Source organism: Numida meleagris, chromosome 5, assembly GCF_002078875.1.
Source record: "Numida meleagris isolate 19003 breed g44 Domestic line chromosome 5, NumMel1.0, whole genome shotgun sequence".
Classification (NCBI taxonomy): domain Eukaryota; kingdom Metazoa; phylum Chordata; class Aves; order Galliformes; family Numididae; genus Numida; species Numida meleagris.
Window position 1 is genome coordinate 62,577,763 of NC_034413.1, and position 22,864 is coordinate 62,600,626.

Consider the following 22,864-nt stretch of genomic DNA (forward strand, 5'->3'; position numbering starts at 1 on the left):
TTACAGCTCTCAAAGAAAAGGCCAAGAAGAGTTCGTTTTCTACAGACATTTTTATTGATGAACATAATCTTTTCCTTCTTTTGTATGACACTTTTACACAGTAAAATTAGGAGACTTCCACTTCATAAATAACAAAAATTAGCCCTTATATCTCAACCCAGTCAAAATCTATGTAAAATAGTTTGTTCTGTATTTACATTCTGTACCAAAATAGGAAACACATATTCAAGGTCAGCCAGTTCTCCCAAGACAGTTGTTTTTTTTATCTCCAAGGGAAGCTTCACATTCTGAAGGCAACACTTACACTCTGGAGGCCTGATGGTGTAAGACGGCGTCACTGAATGTAACAGCACAGACCCTGGCCCCAAAGAGCGACACAGGCAGGCGTCCAGCCAAGCCCTGGGCTGAGCCAAACCTGGCTGCAGGCTCCTGCAGGGCCTGCTCAGCTCACAGCCCTTCATGGGAAGCGTGGGGAAGGGAGGACCTGTGCATCCCTCTCTACTGAAACGTATTTGAGCAGGAAGAAGGTTTAAAACAACAGTCCCTTATAAGCAACGGATTGCTCTTAAATGACACCGGTCTTCCTAGTTGAGTAGTGCATAACAAAAAGAATGAGCTAAGTTGCACCAACAGCCAACTGATGAGCATCAAAGTTCTGTTCCAGTCATTAACCTATACACATAGCAGTCTCCCAAAACTCCAAGACATTTCAAGGGACAGGAGCAGCCTGCTTCTCTATGTCATTTACTCAGCATGTACTCCAGCCAAAAGTTCTCCTCCCTCCTCATAACTGAAACATGAGAAAAATCAGTTCCTACAGCATGACTTGACTCGACCTCTAAATGAAATATATTATATATATGTATATAAATATGAGCTACTGGGACAACAAAAGATGTCTGATTTACTTCCATAAGGAAACACAGAACATGCTTTTATAACATTAGAACTGTGGACATTGCACACTGGAAACGTTTTGGCTGCAGAGAAGCCAATCCAGTTATTTCCTAGGGCAGCAAAAGCCCAGGGAATAACACTAACTACCCTGGTGAAAGCAAAGCTTGTTTGGGCCGTATCTCAAAGGTCTCATATGTAGGAGCTGCTGTGTTATGGACTGGCCACGACACATTCAGGAAACCCAAAGCAGCCGCCTGCAAACATGGGATTTATTTCAAGCCAATACAGACTCTTACTGGGGAAACCATACTTAAGGCTATGTAGATGATTGTTTTAAGCTACAGTTTTAGCTGTGTTCTACACCAAAAAAATGGCTTATGCTTCCTACTACGTGTATTTTGCTCTTCAAAACCTGAGACGTGTTTTTACTTATCTTAAGCCACTCAAGTTAACAGCAGGCTAAAAGCTGCACTCAACGCCAAACAGAACTGAGGTAGGCAGTTTTACTCAGATATTCCCTTTGACAGCCACCAACTCACTGCCACTTTAAAGTGAACCTGACATGTCCCCTGGCAGCTCCAACACGGGCTCTGCTGCCAGCTCACCCACAGAACAGGTTGGATTCCTCCCGCTTCAACCTGCCCGCCCGACTCCATGAAGTCGCTTCCAATTCCGCAGTTCACGGCCACTTTAAGGGCTGCACGTCAAAGAAATTACAACTGAAATCTCAGATTATTAAGGCGTTAATAGTTTTTACTTCACTGGATGCACTGATGCAGCTACTCAGCAGGTAGGGCTGAACCTGACTACAAGCACACCGACAGCTGCGCCCTGTAGGTACAACGCACTGCAGCCTTTCTCTACCCAAACGTACCCGATGATCCAGAAGTAGGGAAGCATCAACATTTTAAGCCATCTTTCAGTTTTCAGTTAGTGCTCAGGAGGAGAGAAGAAAAAGCCCTCGAGATAAACAACTGGGTAGAAGATAAAAAAATATTCACTTAAATATAACAAATTCCACTTACACGGACAGACCAGCATATCAAATACCAAGTGCAATAAATTAACACCATTAGAAATGTTTTACAGTTATAAAGTTAACCAGAAAGTTCCAACAGTGCAAATATTTCACAGTAAGAAAAAATAACCAATAATCTCTTTTCAAGTATAAAAAAGCGTTGCTGTTGAGTGATACCATTTCAACTGTATTATTGCACAACAGACAAAAGACACGACACCAACCTCTGGGGCCAAAGATATATTCTCAAACCTTTATGTTTTCAAGGAATCCACTTATACCAGCTGTTGATTGTGCATATCTTAAAGTTACCAGTGTTTGCTCGTTAATCTGAGTGTTTCTTGATTCAAACTTGCGCACGCTTAAAGCATTTGATCCCTAATTTGTATTGCTTCTCAGAAACACCCATTAAGGCTAACCAGGCCTTGTCTACCTCAAAGCAAACCGTGCACAACCTGCAGTTCAGAAGGGGAACTAGCCCAGTGCAAGGTACTCTCTCAGCCACGCACCCTCAGACAGCTTGAGGTTGCAGCTTACTCACCTCACCAGTGTCATAAAGTGTCTCAAAAATACATGTTAGGCACAAAGATAATCTTTAGTGTCCTTACAAGTACAATGGAAGTCCTATTATTAAACGTGAATCGTAGCTTCCATCCCCCTACCTTTCATTTTAGAAAGGAATCAAGCCTTAAAGAAGTGGTGTAACATCTTTCTCCCCATCTTTGTATTTTTAGTGCACTTGGCACATCCGCTCCCTCGTTTAGTACCTTCCAAAGATGAGAGCTATGCAGCAGGACTGATAACGGGGTTGGACCACAAGGAGTTTCCTTTGCTCTAAGAGGTGTTATTAGTAACACATTATGTAGGGTCAGGAACGAAGAAAAACATCTTCACAAGTGTCACGTAGAGCAGCTGTCCTCAGTGAGACAGGCTTTGCTCATTTCCATCCTCAAGCAGATTTTGTCCCCCAAGAGATGAATTTTGTACCAAGGTATGCCCTTGTGTATTTCAAAGTGTCCGATTCTCTAACATAATCCAAATGCCAATTATTTGAGTAATTAAACTATCAACTACAGGTCCAAGAAAGAAGGGTGGAAGAAGACAGACTGCAGACTTTTCTTTACATACTCAACACGGTTTTTGGCTTAGAGAAGTCAACATGGTTCTGTAAAACGATAGCTGCCATAGCGACTGGCTTACCCTTCAACAAAAAGTGAGAACAACCGTATTAATGCTCATGCTAATAAAAAATAATGCCATTATTTAAGAAAAAAAATAAAAATAATCAGAAAACCTAGCCCAATTTTACAGACTAGAACCAGTACTGAAATGCGTTTGTCTAGCAAACTACTTTAAAAACATCCAAATCTTTCACACCTTCCATTTCACATGCTGAACGAGGATGTGATTTCTGGACAGTTGTCATGGTTGTCACTCTGAAATTCCACTCAGTGCACATATGAAGGTTTAAGTGAACCCCAGGTAGATGCTTTACCGTAAGACAACATGAATTCTGAGAAGCCTCAAAGCTGAGGAATTCAGAACCAATTCCCAACACCTGGGAATTCCATTCCATTATTTTTTCCCTGTAAAATGTAAGAACTGACAGAAACCTCCCCTACCTGCTTAGGTCTGAGTTATTAGCAGTGATGATAACTGATTTTCACATGGCTTTCAGCTAAACCACTGAGGTATATTTCCAGTTTGAGGATGCTTTGCTACCAGTCACACTGAAGACAAAAACAAACTAACAAAAAAACCCAGCACAATCCCAAATTCTACCACAGCAGAGTTCTCGTTTCAAATCTTGACCAAGCCTCCAGGAAGGCTGGCACAGCGATCTCGTTACCGTGTCAAAACCAAGGGTTGCAATTCAGGAAAATACTGGCACTTATTGAGATGACAAGGTAAATTTTCCACCTCTCAGGCTCTGGCTGCTGTAGTCAGCACCTCCCTGCACTCCTCCCACTGCCTGCACCACTACTCGCCAGGAGAGATGAGGCTCAGGAGAAGGCAGCTGCCTGCAGAGACAAAACAACTCAGGGCTCCACAGTAAGAGGTGCAACACCGTGGTGCATCATCTTGGAACGTCTTCTTGCTCCCTGCTTGAGCTACGCGCAGAGGAAGAATCCTGTCACCAGGGGAATTAAGTTAGCCATCAACAGCCAAAAGGTTACGACTAGGCTAGATGAGCAGGAGCACAAGTCTGAAACAAAAAACAAAACAGCATAACTTTTCTATTTTGTATTGAAAGAGAGGATAAAATAACCAGAGAGCAAAAAAAGTATCTGCAGTCTTTGCACTGATTTATTTTTAGCTTTCAAGGCTAGCACTTCGAAACAACCAACTAACATGACTATCTCTGCATAGGCGACCCAAATAAGTTTGTTTTTTCCTTAAATACTGCAATAGAAACAACACATCCAACAATTCAAGAATTGATTAAAGGCTTAAAAATAAGCCACAAATGAGAAAAACTGTAAAGACTGTTCTCCTTCAGTGGTTGGCACTTGAGAGAATCTACTCTTGACAAAATATTAACTGGTAGTCAGCAAATTAAGCTTTCTTCTTCCCTCAGAAAGCAAAGTAACACCCGTCATTTGTGTTCTGGACTGTGTTAGTACTGTCAACAGGAAAATAAACGAGTACTCATTTTGCACTGGGGTGATGATTTTGAAGGTCATGAAAATTGTTGTTCTCCAGAACAGAGATCTGATTTTCTACAGCTAGGCTTCGGGGATGATTACCAGGAGGAGATGTGATCAAGTATTTATGTTTTAGACATATTTCTCCTGTATTAGCCACTACCCCCATCCCAGAAACAAAAGTATGAGTGCCCAGCACCTTGCCACCTTCCTTTAACATCTTAGATCCTGGAATAGCAAGGCATGGCTCTCCTTTCCCACTCCCAGTGTGAACCTTTAATGCTTTCAGATCACAGAATCATAGAATGCCTTGGGCTAGAAGGGACCCCAAGGATCACCAAGTTCCAACCCCTCTGCCAGAGACAGAGCCACCAACCTGAGCTCTGGTACTAGACCAGGTTGCCCAGGGCCCCATCCAACCTGGCCTTGAACACCTCCAGGGACAGAGCAGCTGCTTTAGATCAAGCTTCACTTCAGCACTCCAGTAGGCAACCTACCAATTGCTGCAGCTCTCGATAAGTTCAAAGCTGGAGGATCCCGTTCTGGGGGACAGGAGTCACAGAAGTCCCAGCAGGCTGGGCAGATCAGGTTCCCAACGTGTACCCAGCCATTCATCTGAATGCTCACGGTTAACACCTGACCTGAGCGGCTGCACAAGTACGCACTGTCCTTGACCCAAACGTGCAGCCCTTGTGGAGAACAAGAAACCTAAAAATAAAGGAATAAAAGTGAAGTCCGTATTATGATTTATTGGAAATACGTTTTGGGGTTTGGGAGCTCTTTCAAGAAGGAAAGATGTTCAGTAAACTCTCTGTATATAGCACAGATTAACTACAAGTATTTTAATGCACTCGCAGCAATTATTTAAAAAATGCTTTAAAGCACTGACTGCACTCTTTGATGCAATTACAAAGATAACCAACTGAGATTGAATAAAATTCTGTTTCTGCTAAAAACGACATTTTAGAGTTGTGCTGTCACTGAAAGAGACATCTTTAGTTGAGACGGTCCCTGAGTGGTAGGAGGATAACGAGAAGTGACACGCGCACAGTGCTTCCCACCACAGACAAATCAGAGTGATTTAACCCGTGTAAAACTTCGACAACAGACGATTTCAGCATAAGTATTCTCACTTAGCTGAGGAAGAAGCGTCACAGCGATAAGACAGGTGAAGCCCTTAGCAAGACTGGAAGTAGCACACAAGCCTGCCCAGTGGCCACATGCTTGACCAGATGCGCAACCTAAACTACAGGCTTATGGATGGAAAATTCTTATTTTCAAAGCATGTCCTATTTAGTGACTTACAGGAAGAGATGATTACAAACAGCGTCCAGGTGCAGAGTTCTAAGAGCCCCAGCTCACGTTTTACGTCAGACTTTTCCCCTTGATGCTAACAAACAAAGCAAGAAACAAGTGCAACATACACACTTACTTGGTAACATCCGCTACCCCAGTCAGGGTAACTGAGCTTCCTCCTGCATTGTTCCATGACAAAAGCTGATTTCTGAATCAGACATACAGAGTTCGGTCCGTATTCTTCTGCACCATAGTTTTTGGTGGGATCTGAGGTGGAAAGAATATACTGAACTGCAATTTACTAGGTGAGAAGGCAATTCACGTTAAATAAGCCTGCCGTAATTAGTTAATGTCACCGCAGTTGATTCCGAGTTTCCTTCTAGGATGCTTCAGACCATTAATCATTACTCAGTCTGGGAATTATATTGTCTTGAACATGCAGTGTGAAGCAAACAAAAATTTTTAAAAGGCACTTTCTGTAGAAGCGTATGAATTTGTTTGTCCCAGGGAGAGCCAGCTGTAACTGCTGGCTTGAGGAGAGCGGGTGCTTGTTCGTTTTGTTTTGAGAGAACTGCACACACAAGTAACAAAAATCTACAGGATTCTGGAGCCCTGCAATATTCAGAGTTCACTGACCACTCTGGGAGATAGGCCTATGCTCTGGTAGTTTGCCATTTTTTGCTTTGACAAAATACTACAAGAAAGTAGAATTTTTTTCTGAGAATCAAAAGCAAGCAAGCAACCCTCCACCTACAACCTTAGTCTTATATTTGGATCATCTGGGGATCATTTCTGTTCAATCCTTATGCACTTTCTGTATTTTATGTACACCAGGGAAGAAAACAGCAGGTAGCTGTGCTGTGCTTCTCACCCCAGCACACAGGGCAGCGTGACATTAATTTCACATCCAGTGAGTTTGGATTACAGCAAGACCACTCCAGATAAATAAATATAGCCTCTTAAATACCATATTAAAGTCCTGAAAACTAACCCGGCTGGTTTTCAATGATTCTGCAATCTGAGCTGCGTTGAAATTCACCACTTAAATGCCAACTGAATTCTTGACTGAAGGGACAATAGTCAGCAATTTCTACTGAGCCACCATAGTAAGGCAGGTCTTCTGCTGGAACTCCACTCAGATTGTCAAAATACTGCAGAACAAAAGAGGTAGTGAAGCAGTTTGCGCAAAGACAAGCAGACAGCTGGGTTGTTTGTTTGTTTTTAAATAGAACTAATCACTACAGCTGTAAGAACATCAATTACTTCTCAGGAATGCTATTAAGAGACACTTATAATACCCCTGAGCCAGATGAGCCCAAAGTACTTAAGAATACATAAATAATGCACCGGGATCCACATGTACATGCATCACTCCCCATCCCCACACTGCCCCCTATCTCCTCTTGCAATCATAGCTGGATGAAACAATAAATTTCTTAGCGTGCAGTGACATCAGGCACCAGATGAGGTGAAGAAATACCTCAGACAGAACACCGCAGACTTCTGCTACACAGAAACATTATCATCTGAAATTTGCTTACACAGATGAGCAACATCCTTAGTGTTTTCTTCAGACCACAAGGCTTTTTTTTTTAGGCCTTCGTACTTATAATAAACTAAGCAGACATTTTTCACAATACCTACTCTCATCTGCTAGTTCAGAAAAAAAAAAACAAAACACACACCTGACTGCATAACACAGTAATGCAAATGTTTAGTTATTTGATAAAGTAAGAGCCATGATACCTGATATTCCTGAGGTAACTGCTTTGGAAACTTCTGTAAGTTGCACACTGCTACTGCTCTTTGGTCCTGTCTGCAGGTTAAGTGCAAAGGATTGCTCCTCAAAGTGTCACAGTATGGACTGATGAGTTGCCTCCTCAAAAAAAAAAAAACCAAAAAAAAAACAATCAGATTAACTGCTTTCTGTAATATAACTACACAGTTTGTCTCAGCTGTCTGCTCCTGCTCTCCTTCACATTTGTTCAATCACAAAGAAGCAGTGATATCTTGTCTGTTACGAACTGGTTATGCTATTTGTCTGGTTACGAACTTCCTAATTTAAAGAATATCGAGTCTGCAGACAAAGTCACAATGCACTTAGATTCAATGACATTGCTCTGTAAACTTTGAAGTAAAACGTTTACAAACAAAACAAGGCCACTGGGGAGCAAATTTATGAGTACCATAGCAAACAAAGAAAGAAGGCTTTGCTTTGAGATGGGTATCGTACATTTTTGGTGCTTTGAGTAAAATCCAGCAATGTAAGTCACTACTGGCTGCATTTGCAATTTCAAATGACAAAGTAAGCTACAAGTGTTGCTTAAGGCCCTCCCCTGCCCTCCAAAGCACAGTTCTCTTACAGAGTAAGTGCACTGCACATTCTAAGATGTTTGGCTCTGTATTTATTGGGTAAAGTACTACTGGTCTTAATGTATTTCACGTGCTCTTTCTTGAGTGCATTCTGAAGATACTTCAAAGAACATTCCTTGCGTATTACTTTTTACTGAGTTTCATTTGAAGAGGGACAAATGTAAACAAGCATCTGTTTGCTACTCTTTTTTATTATTATTTTGAAAGCAAGACTTACTTCTGTTTCTTTTGATCAATCCAGAACTTGCAGCTCTTCATTACAAAGTCACAGCCTTTATTACGGCCCCAATCCAATTTCTCCGCCATGCTGTAATTTGCTTTATACCAGCTGCAAAGGTATTTTGACACGAAAATAGAGTTACTTGAAAACTAGCATCAAGCAGAACAGACAACAAACACACCTGAAGAAAAAATATCCGTTATCATTCATATTAACACTTACCCTGTGTCTTCCATTAATGCTAAGGTGATCCTGGAGAAGACTCGGTTCTGCGTATGGGATCCAGTCATAGCTTCATTCTGAAAGTTACCAGTTACTATTAGTAAGCTCTTGAAAAATCATTAAGAAAATGGCTTGCTATGAAAAAGCGTTTTATTTTAGAGCCACGCATTCAAAGTCATTGGAAGTTCCAGTCCCTTCTTATTACAGACAACCCAGTTCTTTAGATCAACCTTATTTTGATGGCAGTCTTTTGAGTTGACTTTGAACTACTGCTCTACACATAAGGTTACTGAAAAGCAGGAAACATCAACTGCTTTTGGTCTCAAAAATGCGTATTTTTTCAAGTTTATTTCCATGAAAATATCTGTCCTAAAGCATTTACATTATTGTTTACCTCACTGCATACAACAACAATTAGATGGTAGACCTCTGCCCTAAATATCACAGAACTCAGTGTTATAAATAAAAACAAGCTTAAGTGTCAGGAGGGAAGCATTTCCTTGGTCAGATGAGGCTTGGAGCAAAGATGGTAAAAGCTTCCCCTAATGAGACACATGAATAAAGATGAAATCCAGACAGTGAATAGACCAAATGATCAAAGAAAGTGGATCAAAGAGGATGACAAAACTGAATTGAGTCAAAGGAATAGCCCCCTTCCCCAAAAATCAGGCCTTCTCAAAAGGGCAAGCAGCAGATAAATGTAAGAGTCATTTCATTTTTCAGTAGTTATCTCAAACTCATATTCTCAGATTTAGTAATGAGATAAAAATAGATTTATCTAAAAAAACTGGATGCTTGTTTCTAGTTAAGCACTGTTTTTGCTGTACTTCAGTGAGGTTTGACACACTCATGTTCCTGAGGCTCCAGTAGTACCACTACAAATCTAAAAATAAAGAAGGGGGAGCAGACTTTTCCATTCCTAACATTAGCACTAACCTCCAACAACCTCTTTTCCCAGTGATTGAGCTCAGTGCCCATGCCACCTTGATTTTCAAGCTCCATTCCCTCTAGGATTGGACAATCAAAATGTTTCCGAGCTTCTTCCTAGAAAGAAAACATTTCAGCACAACTCTCAAAATACAACTGTTTCTCTGTATGCACTCCTCGTCCTCTGGAATTATCTTGTAAAACTATTTCAGCATTTCCCTTTCTACTATCTTGTTTTCCTTCAAATGTAAAATATTTCTCTTACTGAGATGCTGACTAAGCCAATGGGCACCCCAACACCAAGGCTAGCAACCGGCCTTCTTTTCTTCCAGAAACAACAAGCCATCAAATCTTGGAAGAATAAACCAGCAGCAGAATTAAGTGAAAATACTGTATGAATGCTAAAGACTATGTTAAAAAAAAAAAATAACTTCATTTTTAACACCACCACCACAACCTGCTTCTGTGGAACACTTTGGGGAGAGGGTGGAAATGAAGTTTCCTATTAAGAAGCAGAGTATGTCAACTAGTTTTTAAAAAGAAAAGTATATAATAGAGTGAACTTATGAACTAGTAAAGCAGTGACAGCTAAGGCAACACGAGTACCAGGTACTTAAGTTCCACACTGTCATAATTACACAGTCTTTGGGCCACACATTCAGGAAAAAATATTTAATGTTAGGTTATTTATGCTTGCAAAGTATTCATGATGCTAGAATGTGATAAGTTAGACTTTGCATGCAAAGATTATTAACACTTACAACAACACGAGGTGTAGTCAGAAGATAAACAGCATGGCGAAGCATTTTGCCACCACGTACATCCCATAACCTTACTGCTTTCTGAACAACCTTATCACTCCACTGATATAAACCTAGGCTGTAAGAAGAGTTTGTTAGTTACAGATCTTTCCCACAAATACATGCAACTGTGCAAGGTTTCATTTCCATTAAAACACGGAATTAAGAATAATCTCTAATTCTCGTTCTTTGTGAAGTTTACATTGACTTTGCAACTCTTCTCCTTTGTAAGGTACATGTTTCTTACATGCCCTACCAAGAAAGAGTACTGATTACTAATACTACTTATGTCTTTAGACTCAAGACATATTTTCTACAGTTAGCAAAAATATATTGCAAATTGTTTATTTAACAACAACAACAAAATCACATATTAGACTACACGCATTGTCATTTCTGGTCAACTACAGACCATGAAAGATACGTGCCTTAAGAAAGAGTGACCTGCACCAACATTGAACAGACTACAAAAAAATGCAAGACTCCACCTGCAAAGATGTGCAGAAAGCATGGGTAGATCTAATGCTTAACTTCAAGCCCTCTGAGAAATAAAGGCCTGCCTCGTTATCACCCCCACCCATTACAAGGTGTTTAATGACAACGTAAAGGAAGACTAAAATAATTTTGTTTTTTAAAGTTTGAACATGATAAACACAAAGGTATTCTGATTGCTTTACAATAGGCTGACAGTAGGAAATACCAGGCAACCTGAAGACATCCTTCAGCGTACTGAGAAGTCCGAAAACAAGAAATACCTTTCATTAAAAGGAGGGAGTCCATCTGCATATCTTGCTGTCAAAGGTTTTCCATCATCATCACGGTAAAATGCAAACAGTCCGGCAGAGAAACCCTGCAAGTTAAAAACAAAGCAAGTAGGAACCTTTGGTAAGACATTCACACACGAAGTCCAATGCCACGAAGTTTTCATGCGTGCAGCAGGCACGCTTGAAGTGCTGCACCTCAAAGCAATTAATGCATGAGTTGAAATAGGCAAAGCTTTACCCTCACCAGACATCCTTCTCTTGCAAGGAGATGCAGGAATGTGAGGAAGCAGGCACACGTTTCAGGGAAATGCATTTTATAACATCAACCCTTACCAGTGCATGGATAATCTCGTGTTTCACTGTGGACAACATGCCAACAAATTCCTGAGGTTGTGTTGAGATCATGTTTGGACACAAGTTAGCATATCCTGCTATCGGCCTGCAAGACAGTTTAGTAGTTGTTTTCGGTAAAATAGTAGCAAATTCAAATCATATTCACTTGAAAAGGCAGAAAGCAGCACTGGAAACTGAAGACCACTGTAAAAATTTATCCTTTTACACAACTCCTCCTGACCAGTTATAACTGGTCTGTGAACAATTCTGCGAGCAGTTTACTACTGCAATAAGGCAAATGGGATGGGATCAACTTCAATATCCAATATTTTGCACAGAGGTTACTGAGATCTGAAATTCAGGTACAGTCATTATAGACGTACAAAATGCCTGTTAAAATGACCACACCCAAACTAGAAATGAAAAGCAGGTCCATTAGCATTTCTCTTTAAATTTGTGCAAGAATGATAATTTACCTCAACAGAAGTAGAAACACAAGACAAAGTTCAGGCAGTAACAGTGGAGGATTACTTTTGATTTAAATGCCTCAGCTCTGCAAGTTAAGCTTTATTTGATTGTTGCTGGCTTTACGTGGATATAGTATTTGTCATTATTTCAACGACTTCTACTTTGTTATTCTATATACAACCCAGATGGACTCCATACATAAGCTCCAAGTTTAATTTCTGAAAAAGTTTGTATCAGAGAGGTTGGACTTGCCTGTCCATTTCAGCTTCCAGTTGGCAGTAGGCTGCATACGCAATGATATTTTCATGGCCACACCTTTCAGTGGTGAGAGCGCTGACGTAAAGGACAAAATCAGCATCTCGAACCCCTTCCTGGTCAGGTACGTTGGAGAGCTGCTCGTTCTGATTGTACACCCTGCATTGCTTTGCAATGTTCAGATGGAACCATTAAAATACATCAGCCATGACAGAAATTTTGTATTAACAAACTACAGGTAGCTTGAAGCCAAGAACAAACCCCATCCTAAGACAGCTGAAGATGAGAAAACTCCCTGCGACAACATTCAATAAAACCAGAGCTAGGGAATGACTTCCAAATGACTAGCTCTTGTGATTAAGAGCTAGGAAGGTGACAGCTGTTAAGAAAAGGGGCTTGCCAAGCTAGAAGTCCCAAAATTAGCACCCTTCATTTCCCATAACAATTAGAGAATTCTGGCTCACAGACAGTATACATAAGCAGCCATTGTTGTATTGTCACTCATACTTAGCATTGCCTGTGAATGGTCACCGACATACAGCGAGCAACATTAACGCTCTCAGTAGTTTCCACAACCCACAGTACTTCAAAAGCTAAAAAGCACCGAGGTAGCTCAGTGTACCTGGAGGTGTTTTTCCGGGACAATAACTGGCCCACATCGCGTGTGGTTGGCACAGGCCCCTCGGCAGTACCTGTGAGGGTCAGCCTTCCTCCTCAAATACTGGTTCGTTGCACACTGCCTTCAATCGAACATCAAAGACAGACAGCATCAGTTTAGAATTTAAAAGGAAACGTAGCATAGCCTTACAGCATCCAGTGACACTATAATACAAATATTTAATATTGATATTGCAGTATTGTAATTTTCAAGCTGAATAATGTTAGCTATGCTATCTGGAAGATACAGCGCCTCCAGTTGTTAATGGAGTATTCTACAAGTTCAAGGAAGGACTAGGAACAGGTTCATAAATGGGGTACACCAAAAAGGACACAAGCAGCATATATTCTCTTTATCATCTCTGAATACAGGTGTTGATCACAGAAGGTTTGTACATTTTCCTCAGGTAGTATCACCCACCACCACTGAGGATACAGTGAAGGATCACGGGTCCGAGCCAAGGCATTTCTTGTGCTCTTACTATATTCTTATTTTAAAGTCCGTATGTAATGTTAAAATACCAAATACAATAATAGATTTTCAACAAATGTTCACATACCTGCTTAGCAAGATAGTACCTGTGGATTTGCGCACTTGGAAAGTCTTCTCCAAGTAAGAGATAGCTTGTGGGAAAAGTTTGTTCTAAACAGAACAAAACCAGAAGTCACCCAATAGCAGTGCAGACAGAACTTGCAAGCTTTAACAACCAAGGTACATGAAACATGCTAGGTGCTGTGGTTTACAACAGCAGAGTTGTAGACTTCCTAATGACTTCCTACAAAGTTCAGTGCCTATAAAATCATAGAATCATTTTAAGTTGGAAGGGACATTTAAAGGTCACCTAGTCCAGCTGCCCTGCAAGGAACAAGGACACCTACAGCTTGATCAGATGCTCAGAGCAGAGAACTGGGGTTCAGCCTGACATGAATGTCTCCAGGGACGGGGCATCCACTACTTCTTGGGGCAACCTGTGCCACTGCTTCGCTACCCTTACTGCAAAAAACTTTCTCCTTATATTCAATCTCAACCTCCCCTCTTTTAGTTTGAAACTGTTTCCCCTTATCCCATCACAGCAGACCCTACTAAAAAAAGAAGGAGGCAGACTTTTTAGAAGGAGCCCTCCTTTCAGATACTGACAGGCCGCTCTCAGGTCTGCCTGGAGCCATCTCTTCCCCAGGCTGAACAGCCCCAGCTCTCAGCCTGTCCTCACAGGGAGCTGTTCCATCCCTGGGATCATTTTTGCATCCCTCCTCTGCACACGCTCCAACAGGTCCACGTTTTTCCTGCACTGAGGACTCCACCTCTGGACGCAGTGCTCCAGGTGAGCTCTCACAGCACAGAGCAGAGGGGCAGGATCCCCTCTCCCACCAAGATCAGCTATCAAAATATCAGGAAATACTCAGTTCCAGCATTCCCACAATTTTTCATTGGCTCCCACCCTCCCGACTTGCACAACAAGCCAAGGAGATATCTGAAGTTCCCTCAGCGGTACCAAAAAGCCCCAGTGTGTACTGTTTATAAAAAGAAGAGGAAAAAATTAAAAATAAATAAATAAATAAATAAATAGGGGAGAAAAAAAAAAGAAAAAAAGAAATACCACATACCTTTATGAGGTGTCTTTTCTCCGGTAGCAAACTATATTAAAAAAAAAAAAGGGGGGGAGTTTACTAATAGGATTTCCACTCACAAATACGCAGGCAAACGGCAGCACAACACTATGCTCACCCCTCAACGCTCCTGTCGTATATAATCTTAATCCTCAGCTGCTGATCCACGCTTCTCTTCAGGACGCGGCTTTCCCTCAGAGGAACCCGGTAAACCACCTGGCCGGAGAGGAGCAGAGTGCTGCGGCCCCGTCCCCAGAGCCCCTCTGGGCTGAGCCCTCCCGCCTCGACCCGTCGCACCGACCTCCCCGCCCCGCATCACCCGAGGAGCCCCACGGCCGCACCTCCCCGCCGCCGGGCGCGCGGTGCTGACAGGACGATGAGGAGAAAGAGGGGGAGAGGCCGGCGGCGCGGCCGCAGCCCAGCAGCAGCGGCAGCAGCGCGGCGGTGAGCGCGGCGAGCAGCGGCCGAGGAGGAGCACAGCGGCGCCCGCCGCCCGGCTCGGCGGCCATCTTGGGCTGCCCTTCCACCGCGTCGCCATGGAGGCAGCGCCACCGCGGGCGCTGCCAGCCAATGAGCGAGCGGAGAGAGCGGGGGAGGGCGGGGCGGAGGCGGCAGGCGATCCTGATTGGGTGAGGCTCGCCCAAGGGCTGAGGGAGGTGAAAGGGAAGGCGGTGGGGAGCAGCGCAACGCAGTGCAATGCAGTGCAATACAATGCAATGCAGTGCAACACAATGCAGTGCGATGCAATGCACTGCGCTGCCCTGCAATGAACGGTAGTGTGGTAAGAGGAAGGCCGCCCTGGGCAGTGCGGTGCAGTGTGGAGCAAAGCAGGGCATATCTGGGCAGCGTTGCACAGGTCGCGCAGAGAAATGCAGCTTGCAAGGCAACGCAGCACTGAGCGGTGCATGCGGTGCGGTTGGGGCAGCGCACTGCGCTGGGGCAGCACTGCACAGCAACGCAGGGCCGTGTAGCGCTGCATGCTGCAGTGCAGTGCAGTATAATCCAGCCATGTGCAGGGTGGCGTCACGCAGCACTGTGCGGTGCGATGTAGTGCAATCCAGATGGGTCTGTGCAGTGCAACGTGGGGCTGTGCATCAAGTTGCTGCATGAGATTCAGTGCACGGGGTTTGCTGCATCCATCTGTTTCAAGCTCGCAGTGCAGCGATGCAGCCCCCAGGCCCCCCCCGGCCCCAGGAGATACCCAGAGTCACTTAAGACATTTTGGCTTCTTTCTGTGTATAGCATCGCTGAACCATAAATACATTCCAATGTAAAGCAACACTTCTAATTGAAGTGCACACCTCTGTGTGAACAATGACTCAGCAATACCCATAATCTATTTGTAACTACTTTTATTAAAACGAAATACACACATGGCTTTTGACTGACAGCTGTCGCAAGATGATTGCTACAAGTGTGTAATCTGCATAAGTTTGGCAGTATGCATATCATTACCTATTTGCTTTACGGAACATTAAGCATTTTCAAATGGTTTGAGTGTGTCCCTATAATATGTCCCTATAATGTGTCCCTAATGATTGAGAGTATCCCGATAGATAACTCCGTCCAAAGCGGTGCTGCTACAGAAATGTTATTGTTGCAATTCAATCCAGCAGAAATTAGTCACTTTTTACTATCCTAAAAACTCCAGAACAAATGGCTTTGTAGGTGGAAGCTGGATGCACGTAATGCATAGAATCATAGAGTCCTTAAGGTTGGAAAAGACCTCTAAGATCATCTAGTCCAATCATCAACCCAACCCCACCATGCCCTTCAGTGCCACGTCTGCCCTTTTCCTGAAAAGATCACATGGCAAACCTGAAGTCGAAGTGTGCATAGATGGCAACGGGTACGGCACAGCAGCTCCCCTTCCTACCAGTTCCCATCTACCTTGCTTAGGAAGAAGTCTAGGCTGTGCTCACAGCTCTTGCCTACACTTCTGCAGAACTGAATTTGAAATGTGAGTATTAAAATAGCGCATTCTAAAATAACTGCTTATCCTGGCCTTGGTGCACTGATAATATGAAGACTTATTTAAACGCGTGGATAGATTAAAAAAGCTCTTAAGAGACCTAACTGTAAACAGCAATCAAGAAATTCCCTGTTACATTTTATATAGAAAAGGCACCAACATTTTCCAGGCTATTAAGAATATTCTATTTTCTGAAAGTAATAAGATATTCTGGATATGCCTGAATGTCATTAAATATGACAAACATCTTTGGAATATTCATGTCATCGACTACGCTGTCGTACAGGTCGGTAGGATCCGCTAAGCATTTTGGAGGTGGAGTGACTAGCCCTCTGCTCCCAACACAGTACTCCCCTGTGAGGACCCGAGCCAGGTACATGTATTTCCTGCCAGTCGAATCTGGTTTTGAGTAAATATCCTGAGCAGAGTAAACTGCACTAACAGCAAAGTAGGTTCCATTTCCAATGCTTGCAGCTGTTCGGAAAGATGTTTGCAAATGGTTAGTGTTCTTATTCCCCAAAGAATCTCTTAAGCTCCTATTTTTTTTTTCATTCTACAGAAATTGTCAGTTGGTTGTAGTTTATCCACACAGTTTGAGTAATAATCCTTTTTATCAGAATCAAACATGAATCCCCCTAGACCAGGCTGAAGTGTCAACCAGATCTGAGCTAGGCTGCCCAGGTCTCTCAAGGTCATGTCAGCCCTAGACATTTACTAGCACTGTGTACCCCCTTAGGAAATTAACTGCTTTGGAAAATCACTCACCATTCACTCCAGCAAAACCACGATCAAATCCATTGTAGTTGATTGTGCTCAATGACATTTTAGCTGTCCCATGAAACAACAACTTCTCGTTATCTTGAGTTTTGTTCTTCATACACAGAGACTTCTTTTTGATTTGGTAGGTCTGCCAGAGGAAGGGATTTTGTATTCTTTCAATCTGCAAAGCCACAAAATGAAGCTGTATTTATACTAGTAGGGACCAATATTTATCATGACAACAAAACATTAAAAGCAAACCAAACTGAAAGAATGACAATAATTATCACTATACCCTGTTACTGTGTGTTTTGGGTTGTGGAACTGAAGATGTGAGCCTCCTGAAAATCAAAAACCAAAGTAGCTTACAAATGGTTTTGAGCTTGGTAATTTTTGGCACACATTTATCTTGCCTTGCATACTGTGTACAAAGGCAACTATGGTAGCACTGGTATTTTCAGAAATAGAATGTTTTTTCCACTGCTAGTGGAAGCGTTGATGTGAGATGCATTCCATACATCCGAATAATCTTTACTGATGATTTTCCCATTAAAAGGGTAGGCTGTAGCGATAGCATTACAGTGAATTTAAGTTTATATTCTAAACCTCAGTGTGGAAGTCAAAATTACTCCCTTTGCTTTGTAGCCGTGAGAAAATCCTATTTAAAAATAAATTGGTGGGAGGACAGATGTTGCTGGCTCCTACACCAACAGTGAGAATATAGCTTAGGGGAAAACTGTGTATCTGCATCCAGTAAAATCTTAGAGCTGCAAGAGCTTTCCATTTCCAATGGAAAAAGACTTCATGTCATTACCTGATTTTTTACATTGTACCTTTTGCACTATTCCCATTTTATTGACCACGATCACTGGAGAACAAATGTGCTCGCTCTTAATATCATTTTATTTTCTCATATAATTCCATCTTCGACCTGGCAATTAAATCTCTGTCCATTGTTTTGTGGACGTTTCAATAAGAAGGATCAAATCATGACACTTTAGTTAAAACCAGCACTCCAGCCTGAAAGGCTCTGTCTGGGACCAACAGGGAGCTCCATTCCTCCAGTAGTAAGACAGTAAAAAGCTTTACAGCCAGCATGCAAGGACGGGGCTGCAGAGAGCTAACTGGGCAGCCGACTCTTCCAGTAGAGAGTGGACCCGAAGACTGATTTCTCTGCAACCCCAAATGTTTCTTAGTTTCCCAAGACCTCCCACAGGACAGATTGCCACCCAACAGGTTGACGGGCAGGTCTTCTGCATTCGGTGGCCAAATCTTGTCAACTTTTGGCAATGAAATAAACTGCAGAAGAGGAAGCAGAGTTTAATCCAATGCATAGCTGAAAGACAGCAATCTTGTCATCTCTTAAATCATATTTCTTATATATAATATTTTTCTTTTAATTCTGATTGTGTTTGCTCATACTTTTAATTCAGCATAGAATTTCCTAACTGGATGTATCACATTAACTATTCAATACCACATTAGTTGAACAGAGTCAGCCTGAATACTTATGGTCACTCATTTTGCACTATTAGTAGGAAGGCAGAAATGCCAGTGCAACTCTTAGGAATTTTTGGAGAGATTGATGCAGAAGGTGTATTAGGTTGCAGAAATGTGACAAACATTTACTTAGGAAGTACATTAATGTTTTCAGCCCAAGAGTTCATTTCTTTCCCCTTAGGATTTCACCTTCTCTATGACAAAGTTGCGAGTGGTTTTCTGAAACCTCTTCTGAACTTCAAGATATTCCTCACATGATGGTGTGAGGGCCACCAGTTTGACCCGTTCCCCTTCCATGTCTTCCCACTTTGCCGGGAACTCTACTGACTGCATATCTGCAAAACAGGAATGGTTTTAGCATCGCTCGTATCTAGCTCAGTTTTGTAAGTGTCTTGCAAACTGACTGCAAACAGGGGGCTGAAAGGACAGGACCTTATAAAATACTTTATTCCAAAAATGTTCCTATGTCAGATTTATGCATGAAGTCGATGCTTACTAGTCACACACATGCAGATAACTTCTGTATTTACAATAGAAGTTACAATTTTGGTCATACCTACTGCTAATTATGAATTTAGAACTGCTGGCTATGGCTTTCCCAGCTAAATAAACAAATAAGTAAATAGCTATGGAGAAACTTACTTCTTTGGAATAACTTAAGTTTGTAATTATCAGAATTATCACTCAATAACTGCTATTAAAGCTTTCTTATTAGCAAAGCTGTAATTTACCTTCATTCTTTGGCACACGTTGAATGTTTATACTTCCTCCCTGGTCATCAAGAGCCTGCAAAGTATTCAGGTCCACCCTGTAGTTGTTCTTATTAATTTTGACGGTCAGATGTGTTTTTTTATCTACTTTGGCATCTTCCAGCTGCATATTTGTCAGTTTATCAAAAGCAACAAAGATGTCATCGGTACTTTGATACCTCCATTCTACTAGGTTATAAACAAGTTTCGCCTTGGATTGTTCTTCTTGAGTAGTCTTTATTTTTTGGATCATTTTTTGAACTTCCGCAGAAACAGAACAGACTTCCCTGCTAATACCAGAAATTGTAATGCAAGGTGGAGAGTGGTTCTTATCAAGCTGAATGGTAACATGTTTTCCTCTCTGGAGATCTGCCAAAGTCTCGATTTGTCTCTCATCAAAATTTTCAATTAGCTCATCTACAATTCTGTTTTCAAACTGTTCCTTCAAAATCAAATCTATTATCCAGGACTCAGTTGCATCCACATTTTTTTTGCTTTCTCCACAAATTTGAAATGTAACTGTATCAACTTTCTTCTCCAAAACCAAGAGCTTTTTCTTCTCGGTGGGTTTTTTTTCACCCCAGAAATATGCTGTGAAGAATTATACATTAACTATTAGTTTTATATAGAAGATCTTTAGTTCTGTGAGCCCAAGCACACAGAAAACCCACCTACTTACATTTTAACATAGATATCAGTGATTGTGGTTCAGATGAATTTGAATCTTCTCTTTTCTTCATGCTTTCATAAAAGTCTCTCAGCATATGTCTCTGGAAGATGACTATTCTAATTTCTTTCAAATGCTGTACTGATCTACTGCTCGCAAATTCCACTATAGCATCCAACATTTCATCAGCTACCTTTGCTGGACTCTGTTGTGCATTACCTAAACAAAAATAAAAGACATATCAGGCAGCGAACAATATTTAAATCAAGGCAGAATCGAGCTCATACAGGCTGGCGTCACTCTCTCTTCCCTCATTATGCCTTCTCACCGAATACCCCCTGCACAGCTCTAATCACTTCCCCATGAAAACACAAACCTGTTCCAATTGCCGGGAAGGCAACAGATTTGTACTTCTTTAGCTCACACTCATGAAGCACTTTGGAAACCTGATTCTTCACATTCATATTGTGAATCAAGTGGATGATTTTACTGCACAACAGTGCACCACCTTCTGTAGTAATAAAACCACTTTCAAGCTGTCCAGCTGGAAGAGAGAAGACAAAAAAAGGAGACAACATTTTCAAAGTGGCTATTTTCTGATAAGACAACTGTTAATATGGATGCTAGTGTACGCTAGAGTGATGTATACTTGAAGAGAAGTGGAGAAATTAGAAAGAAGTCCACTGTGTGCTATATTATCCTGGTTGTAGTTGATTCAAGTTTTCTCAGAATTTCATGAGACAATAATTCGAGTGACTGAGTGCTTTCTGTTTCACTGCAATTTCCTGGAATCTCTCCTACGAAGCAGTTTCTTATTTAGTACAACTTAACAATTTATGTTCAATTTAAATACAGCTCACTTTTAGTTAAAGGCATGCCAATGGTATATGCAGAATTCATTTGTATGTGAAATCCTTTCCTGTGTCACTTATTCATTGAAAGCTCGAACTGTTACTCTGCAGAAGAGCTGAATGTTTAAAATAACGTCATGAAGATAATGACTAATTGGTCTAAGAACTGTGCTATCAGAATACAGAATTATAACGAGAGCATTAAAGTGTTTTGAGAGAAGAAATAGAAATCTAATTTTAAAAATGTATGTTTTAACATACCGTATTGATCACATTCTTCTTCTACATCAGAACCAGCAGCATCCATAATTGCTTTGAAAACTCCTTAAATTATTCAAGAAAAACCATACGTATTCATTAAGTCAGCTTCAATATTTCTACTCGAAACTCCAGCCAAATTCTGTTTGAACACGCCCAAATATCATAGTACAAGAGCCAGCAAAGTGCAAAACCTCACCAGTTCCTCTAAGTGCCTTCTATCACAAACTGCACTGGCTGCAGATAGAACACTGTCTCTGTTATTGATTGGAAATCCTTAAAAATGACTCCTGCTTCATTGTTCTACCTGGTAATATTACGACCTTCACCAAACTCTCTGATTGCCTTGAATTATACATTTGGTGTCTTCATTCTTACACAATTGAAGCTCAGGCTTACAATGAAATATATATGTAAAGAAATATATTAGGATGAGCATTTTTACAGAATTATATTTGACCTCAAAAATCCCTTTTATTTAAGCATTTTTCATTTTAAATCTCTTCTGAATAGTTTGGAAACTGCATGGAATATTCAGAACATACAATAAAACAGTTTAAGATCTGTTTCCTGACAAATCACTGCTCTGTATTTCTCATCCGAAAAATAAACTTCATAAAAGTCTCACATATAGACAACTCTTGCCCCTCATTGTCCCTAGAAGCTAGCATAAATTTATCACTAAAGAACTACATATTCATACTGCAGTACCTGATGTGGCATCAAATGTTCGATTGGATATATTAACAATAACCTCTGTGTCTTCCTTGGTAATATCTCCACTAGTTACTTTGAGTGTAATGGAACCAATCTGCATTTCATAAACTCCTGATGTTTCAGCTGAAACAGGCTTGACAAAGTCTGCAAGGAAAAGAAAAATATCTTTAAACACTGCAGTTGTAGCTTTGGATATTATCCCCTTCCACTGATGGAAACTATAATTTATCCTTTTGTGGAGTTTACTGTAGACCAGCTTGATAGCATCTAGACAGTTTCTGCCTACTTCTCTTTAATCCATTTCCGAAAGCAGGAAGGTACAGTATTTTTCCTATTTAAATACTGTGAAAGTGAAACCAGCTCGATTCCTGTAAGTTTGTGCAGTATCAATTCAGGAAGAACTGCTAGAGTCATGTGATGAGACCAACTCTGTGAGTGACTTTCTTGTTTGAACTCTTAAATGACATGGAGCATTACCAATAACGGAGATACCAACACAACCTTAAAACCTTTGAGCTGGAATACTAATGATTCTCCTACCAGGACATCCTCTCCAAGTACAAAGACAGGTCGTAGTAAGCATGCCCTCAACAAAAGAAATTCCTCATCAAACTTTTTACAAATGGAATTTAAGAATGTCGGTCCATTAAGAGGAAATAAATGTTCTTTCTTTCTTATGATATTTCATCTGTTTCCTGGTACATATAACACAACTTTGCAGTATTTACATTCTCCCCTCTGTCCCACCTCCTGCCCCTACAAAACTTACCTAGCTGTGGTGCTGTGTCACACCACTTCCCAGTTACCCTGTATTTTAGTTCACTGGTAAAAGCCTAAGAAGAGAAAAAAGGTAAAAAAGGTAGAATTTCAGGCTTTATATACCAAGTATTTACATAACTAAATTTAAC

General features: G+C 41.3%; 2 protein-coding genes across 6 annotated transcripts in view; both read right to left on the reverse strand.

Annotated features, from left to right (window-relative positions):
- On the reverse strand, positions 32-15,003 carry LMLN (leishmanolysin like peptidase). 2 transcript variants are annotated; one of them, XM_021397578.1, is made up of 17 exons: positions 14,825-15,003; positions 14,602-14,699; positions 14,481-14,511; positions 13,436-13,518; positions 12,841-12,958; positions 12,216-12,385; positions 11,496-11,601; positions 11,154-11,248; positions 10,360-10,477; positions 9,608-9,715; positions 8,672-8,748; positions 8,447-8,557; positions 7,603-7,732; positions 6,848-7,007; positions 5,993-6,123; positions 5,058-5,268; positions 32-4,121 (listed from the first exon to the last, which is right to left on the reverse strand). In XM_021397578.1, the coding sequence occupies exons 1-17, from the start codon at positions 14,990-14,992 to the stop codon at positions 4,027-4,029; spliced, it is 2,010 nt and encodes a 669-aa protein (XP_021253253.1). In that variant the 5' UTR covers positions 14,993-15,003; the 3' UTR covers positions 32-4,026. The 2 variants fall into 2 exon arrangements, with proteins under 2 accessions (XP_021253253.1, XP_021253252.1); XM_021397577.1 differs by having other exon boundaries at positions 7,603-7,735.
- Positions 15,819-22,864, reverse strand: part of PARP14 (poly(ADP-ribose) polymerase family member 14) — a 37,389-nt gene continuing 30,343 nt past the window's right edge. For all 4 annotated transcript variants that reach the window (XM_021398511.1, XM_021398509.1, XM_021398512.1 and 1 more), the window contains 9 exons: positions 22,726-22,789; positions 21,951-22,100; positions 21,243-21,305; positions 20,507-20,674; positions 20,143-20,349; positions 19,446-20,054; positions 18,904-19,049; positions 17,221-17,395; positions 15,819-16,929 (listed from right to left, as the gene is read on the reverse strand). In XM_021398511.1, coding sequence (XP_021254186.1) covers positions 16,640-16,929; positions 17,221-17,395; positions 18,904-19,049; positions 19,446-20,054; positions 20,143-20,349; positions 20,507-20,674; positions 21,243-21,305; positions 21,951-22,100; positions 22,726-22,789 — 1,872 coding nt within the window. In that variant the 3' untranslated portion in view covers positions 15,819-16,639. The remainder of the gene's footprint in view (positions 16,930-17,220; positions 17,396-18,903; positions 19,050-19,445; positions 20,055-20,142; positions 20,350-20,506; positions 20,675-21,242; positions 21,306-21,950; positions 22,101-22,725; positions 22,790-22,864) is intronic.